This window comes from Helianthus annuus, chromosome 12 (genome assembly GCF_002127325.2).
Source record: "Helianthus annuus cultivar XRQ/B chromosome 12, HanXRQr2.0-SUNRISE, whole genome shotgun sequence".
NCBI classification, from domain to species: Eukaryota; Viridiplantae; Streptophyta; class Magnoliopsida; order Asterales; family Asteraceae; genus Helianthus; species Helianthus annuus.
In genome coordinates, this window is record NC_035444.2 from 1,953,558 (window position 1) to 1,960,037 (window position 6,480).

General features: G+C 34.2%; 1 protein-coding gene across 2 annotated transcripts; it reads left to right on the forward strand.

Annotated features, from left to right (window-relative positions):
* LOC110896272 lies at window positions 1–5,863 on the forward strand. 2 transcript variants are annotated; one of them, XM_022143724.1, is made up of 5 exons: window positions 1–1,233; window positions 1,314–1,523; window positions 5,237–5,453; window positions 5,535–5,615; window positions 5,684–5,863. In XM_022143724.1, the coding sequence occupies exons 2-5, from the start codon at window positions 1,387–1,389 to the stop codon at window positions 5,732–5,734; spliced, it is 486 nt and encodes a 161-aa protein (XP_021999416.1). In that variant the 5' UTR covers window positions 1–1,233; window positions 1,314–1,386; the 3' UTR covers window positions 5,735–5,863. The 2 variants fall into 2 exon arrangements, with proteins under 2 accessions (XP_021999416.1, XP_021999417.1); XM_022143725.1 differs by lacking the exons at window positions 1–1,233; window positions 1,314–1,523 and adding an exon at window positions 5,087–5,137.
* Window positions 5,864–6,480: the final 617 nt, after the last annotated feature.

Genomic DNA, 6,480 nt, shown 5'->3' on the forward strand with positions numbered 1-6,480 from the left:
GTACAAATAGGGATGTTGGGGTCTCATTTGAGACATCCCTAGGCACTTGTAAACTACTACTATCTTGTAAACTTTCTTTGATAATAGGTGTTTCCATGGCGCGCGTTGTCGTGCCTTTTTTATCCTATGTTTTTGCCTTTTCTATTAACAGTATTTTTAAATTCAAAAGATAAGTGTCGTCGTTCTTACCGATGCAATGCGGTAGGAGTTTGGACATCATCAGTTTGGCTGGTCGAAAAACCAAAACAACGAACACCAATACCGTTTTTGATAATGACAAAACACAGACAATGGTGTTGTTTGCTCACAGGCAGTTGTGTTCGTCACGGTATTGCAATGGTAACATCGCTCGCCATAGCCTACGATAACAAAAAAATCTTGATTTGAATACAACTCCGTTTTTTTAAAAGTCTACCCCGGAACATTCCAAAAAGGCGCATTCAACTTTTTTAAGTTAAAATACAAAAAAATATTACAAAAATGAAAAATCTAACTATTATTCTACTGTTTTAAAAAATGATTATTCTTATTTATTTATTCTGCTTTGACCATTTCTAAATAGATAAAAGGCAAATCCATATATTAGGCAAGTTGGAATGTTTCATTCGTTGGTTATGGCTAGCAGGAGGTAAAAAAACAAAAAAAAGGCTTAAAAAGTTAGAGAACAGGGAATCAAACTTCCGTTTTCTAAGAGGAATGTGTGTGGAGAACCACCAAACAAAAAGTTATACATGTTAGTCTCTTGGAAACAAAAATCACTTAAACAATTACTGAAAAGTAGCTACCCAAAAAAAATTACCCAATAGCTAGCCAATTGGCATTATGTGGTTCAACGACCTACTGATAGGGGAGGCGCCATGCACTATTCACCCTCGTTCCTTTTGTATATATAGTATAATATAATACAAGGCATATTACTTGTATACTTGAAGTATTACAAGAAACTTTCTTGCGATCAAACGTCCCCTTTAATAACGTTTGCTACTAAAACCCAATGCCACTAAGTCGGCAAGGCTTACTCAGACGATGATCTTAGGCCACATGCGAGTTGAAAATCTAACTCCGTGACAATACTATGTTTTAATCATTAGATTAAAACGTATATGAAACGGTATGTGACAATATTGTGTGACTCCTTCTTTATTCGGTGGGTTGCTATCACCTAAAGGGAGATAACATTCATTGTGCTTTGTCAGAGCTTCTTGTTTCTGGTGTTAAGTTGGTTTCTACAAGGTATGTAACTCAAAGTCTTAGTTGGTTAGTGAGGAGTGACAATAACAAATTTAATTTTTGTAAACTTTGTTGTTGACTAGGTGTGCTGAAGGTGTAATTGCTCGATGGGACAATAAAACTTGCTATTCAATTTTATCATTAGTATGTTTAATTATGTGTCAATTTTATCATTATATGTTGATATTGCGCGACACGTCGTTCATTCGTTGGGTTGCTTGCCACCGTAAGTACGTAAGCATTCATCATGAATTGTCAGAGCTTGTTCCTGGTTACACCTTGGTTTCTACAAGGTATGTTGCTTAGTTTTGGAAACTTTATATTTACTCAGTCTTTGTTGTCAAAACATGGAGATCTATCCAGATTTAAATATCATTCACCAGAAATCACAAAAGAACCTTTTAAGACTTCTATAAAAAAAATAACTCCAAATTACAACAAAACTCTCAAACTAACACTACCAGCATCAAGAGACTATTAACACAACAATCTCTTAATACGAATAGGATTTCTACTGACACCAACCGTAAATTCTTTTACACAACAAAATAAAAAATAAAAAATAAAAACTATTTTACGCGTTACGTTTTTTAACGCACGTTGTCGAATGTTTTTTACGCGCGTTGTCTTTGTCGAACGTAAATGTTTTTGTTTATTTTTTATATAGTGATGGATTGCGTAAAGACGTTTTTTTACGCACGTTGTCAAGCATTTTTTTACGCACATTGTCAAAGTCCATACCTTGATTTATAAAATATAATAAATAATAGAGTCGAATACGGTGTTCATCCATGTGGTTTGGCCAGAATGTCGGTTTCAATCCATATTTTATTTTATTTTTTTCGCTTGGGACACTTTGTGGATTTTTTTTTTGCTATTTTAGCTCATGACACTAGCACTGTTAATTTTTTTCTCTTAAATAGAATGGAAGTTTCAGTCATTATATAACTTATTGAAATAATTTAATACTGGGGGACTCTATATATAACTTGCTAAAAACTCCAAATATTGAAATTATGATTGTTTAAATGTTGAAATAATTTAATCTGGAACTGTAGGCACATATTCGTCGTTACACCTTGGTTTCGACAAGACCTTGTTCGTGTTCGTTTGTTAAGAAATATATGTGTTCACGAACCGTTCACGATGTAACGCCCTGCTTTTTCATACTTTCCATAATTAGAAAGCTCGCCTTGTAATGCTATTTTTGGAAATCTTGTATTATTGTAGTCGTCTTTTCGTTGTAAATTCCGAGACTTGGATCATAAATAAAATTCGTATTTTTTTAAATTCACCATCTACATATTCATACATGTTCATACGTTCGAATTCACTGTATATCGAATCCTTATTTGTAATTCATACTTATACGATACTTATTCACGATACATGTCCATGCTTGTCATTCCAATAAGCAAATAAGTAAATAAGTCATTCCAATAAGCTTAGCCAAACAGCCCCTAAATTGTTGATACTTAGGGCATGTTTGGCTAAGCTTTTTGAAAAGTGCTTATTGACTTATTGGCTTTTCGAAAAGTCAGTATGGAGTGACTTTTTGGAAAAGTCACTTTTCCCACTCACATACACCCTCATTGCCAAACACCATTTTAGAGCTTATGACTTTTCAAAAAGCCAATAAGTCAATAAGTTGTTTCAAAAAGCTTAGCCAAACATGCCCTTAAAAACCCCTAATAATATGCTTATTTATACAACGATTAATCATCTAATATGTGACATATACTTGTCACTTACAAACATGTTACATACTTGTACATTACACTTTTTACCTAGTTAAATCATGTTTTATTTCATATTTTACCTTGTTACAAGTTAGGGGAAACATTGTTGCATATTATTACACAACTTAATTAACAAAATTACTCATTATAATGTTTTAAAAATAAAAAAAATAAAGAAATATGGCAACCCCAATTCAGCAAAATTCAGCCCCATATAGTTGGGTTTTGTGGGCTAGTTTCAAGGTTTAACCCCTTCTAAACACTTCCAAAGCCCAACCCATTGAAACCCTAATCCTCCCCCCTATAAATACCACTTATAACCAGCCTCCCTACCACTTTTGCAACACTAAAAACTCTCAAAACATCCTCCAAACCGTAGCTGAAAGCAAGGGTTCGAGCAGATTGACACCCCTTCACCAAAATGAGCATACTCACTCAATTCTTATCCGATTAACTCGATTCTTTTTCCTACTACTTTGTATTGACCTTATCTACGTTTCCATGGGTTTTTTCACAGTAAATAAGTCCCTGGAACTCCGGAAAAAGGCTCCAAAGTCCACTGATTGTTTTTGTTTTAATGAAATCTTTGTTAAACTTAACCAAACTTGAGTTTTCTCATCTCAAACCTATGTCCTAATGCTCATAATCAAATGAATGGTTAGTTGGGCTTAAAAACAAGGTTGAGACACTTAAAATCAGAGGATTAAACCTCATAAACATTCTGTTTTATTTAGGGTTTTACCCACAAGAAGTGTTCAAGCTTGAAGCTTGATGTAAGTGTGATTGTTAGACTAGCTTGGGCTATCTTTCATAAAAATCCACACACTTCTTGATGTTTTTCTCATAGACTAGTTGTTGTATTTCATTATTCTTGTAAGTTCATGACCCTCCTTGTTGTTCATAACAATAAGTGAAGTGGTGAACAATAGAGGTACCTAAATGGAAGCTTGTTCTTCCTACCTCATGTATGAATTCTATGATACTTAGAGGTGCCTAAATGAAGACTTAAATCTTCTACCTCATGCTTGACATATATGATATAATATACACTATGTAATACTTATGTAAGAACCAAATAATCGAACTCTTGGTGATGAACTAATTCGTCAAGCTAGTAGATTGTGTCATCTTAGGCTTTGACAACTTGTCACGATTCTAATGGAACCTTGTTCCATGAAAACATTTAAACTCTTTTAGAGTTTCATAGTGTCAAGAACAAGTGTCATAGGTGTTAGATGATTATTGTTATATGTTATTTTCATACTATTTAAACTCCAAATCCCTATAACCATATGTAAGCACCTCTTAAACTCCAAATCAAACATATGCAACTTTCTAGTCTCAACAACTTTGTCACTTTGGATAATCGAAAAGCATATGCAATTTTGTGAGTATACTCGATCCCTTTTTTCCCCTTTACACTTTGGGATGCAACATGTATGCCTATACAAAACAACTTTTATGCTTAAACAAAACATACTCTATCTATGAACGTGACATGAAACTATTATGAATATTTGCTATGCTTGTATGCTCTATGAACGATTTGGAACGTTATATGCTCATTAACTTTGCTAGCCCACCTTAACAATTATAGTGCTATAGGATTGACGCCCCGCCCGTTATTCTTGTGGGTATTGTTAAGTTAAACTTTACCACCCCGCTAAACTTTTGGGATTAGGCTTGTTATACGTTGTATTCTTGGGTTTGAACATATTGTACGCCAAAAATTGCATTGCTAGTAATTTACACATTATGTAACATGTTGGATATGAGTTTTTATTCTATTATGCTATGTAATTAAACTTGTATACTCGCCTTTGCTTTTGCATTGAAACTCTATTTTAATACATGTTGCAGGTTGATTAATGAAGTATGGATGAATGATGAAACAAGTGTAGGGTGGACTAGATACACACCTTTAATCTATTTTTTTTGTTATGTTGAAATTTGAATGTTGTTATTTATACTTTAAAATGTTGTATGACAATTTAGTATTGAAATGAAATTCGAATTTAATTAAATATTGTCACATAGTGTTATAAAGTCTCTAGCAATCTATACACACTTCGTCTCATCCCGATGTTTCCGCCATCGGTTGGGGTGTGAGACACGAACACTTATCGAACGAGATTTTATGTTCAGCATGTTATGCAGGAAACCTGCAGGTTGTGCAGATTCTTGGTAGAACCTCGCTGTTTCAAACAGCGGACTAACAATTGCATAGATTTTGTAACCACCGTTCTTTTTTATTAAAACATTTTCAGGTGTTCTGAAGCGATGATTCGTACTTGGGACAATGAGGATAACAAGCTTGCTGACTTGGTGGAACGTGCCAACCTAAACGACCTTCAAGATGTGTGTGCGAATCAGGTTCAATGCAGAGACACGTTTACCTGTTGCCGGGAAGCTTTGTTGGTAAAGAAATGGAAGGGATATGTTCTTGCAACCAACACTTTGAAACGATATGAAGATTTAGTATATGTATGTATAAACCTAACTGGTGTTGATTATATTATTCTTTGATTTAATTTCACTAAAATGTTTTTTTTTCTTTCCTTTTAGCGCCACCGTATCCCGACAATCTATGTTGAGAATGGTCGACTAAAGGTACTCTTTAAGACGCACATTAAGAAGTCTCGTAAGGTATGATTTGTTTTTGTGAGCTTTTTGTTAACATCTTATCATATGTTTTAACATTATAATCTGTCCAGGCTGAGAGGAGGCCGGAGAGGAGGGCTGAGAGGAGGAGGCGGGCTGAGTGATAGTGCTTCGAGAGTTCTGGGCGGATTGATACCACTCTGTAACACAACTTTGTCATGCTTTTCTTAGTTTGTCAAACTTTACCTGTTGCTTAATAATGAAGACAAGGCTAAACAAACTTATTTCCTCTATATTAGTTTGTGTTTTGATTGTTTGAGTCCTACATGTTAAGACCTTTTATATCTCTTAACAAATCCTTAAGAAGAAAAGAAGAAAGAATGCCAAGACATCATCATGTAAGGTCATTTAAAAGAAAGTAATAAGAAAACTATATATTTGTCATACACTTATAGAATAATAGATATAGATGCCTAATAGGAGTAAATTGATTTAGATGATTAATATATAAATTGATCCAGAAGGAGTAATACGGTTTGTATCATTTCTTTCTGAGAAGAGGAGGAGGAGGCGGCGGCATGAAATTACTAATACTAATCAGGCCCAATATTTACTATATATTTTGGTTAGAAAACCTAGATAGTAATTCAGATGTTAAAAGCGATTAAAACTACAATTTATGTACTCAATATGATTAACCGTATTACAGTTAAGATATTATTAGTCCAGCATTACAGCCATTGATACCTAACTGGAAAAACATCTTCCAGATTCCTTCCTACCCTTTTTAATTTAATTTCCTTTTTACATGATCCAACCCAACCCCCCCCCCCAAATCTCTCTCTCTTTATGCGTGCACACACACATCACGATGTAGTGCTAACATGCTGTGTCAAATCATCCTAACTAT

Bases quoted from the DNA above. Each gene is read 5' to 3' on its own strand.
- LOC110896272 (XM_022143724.1), top strand. From the start codon at position 1,387: ATGTGTCAATTTTATCATTATATGTTGATATTGCGCGACACGTCGTTC. The intron at 1,524-5,236 runs GTATGTTGCTTA...AAACATTTTCAG, and splicing joins TACACCTTGGTTTCTACAAG to GTGTTCTGAAGCGATGATTC. The intron at 5,616-5,683 runs GTATGATTTGTT...TAATCTGTCCAG, and splicing joins ACATTAAGAAGTCTCGTAAG to GCTGAGAGGAGGCCGGAGAG.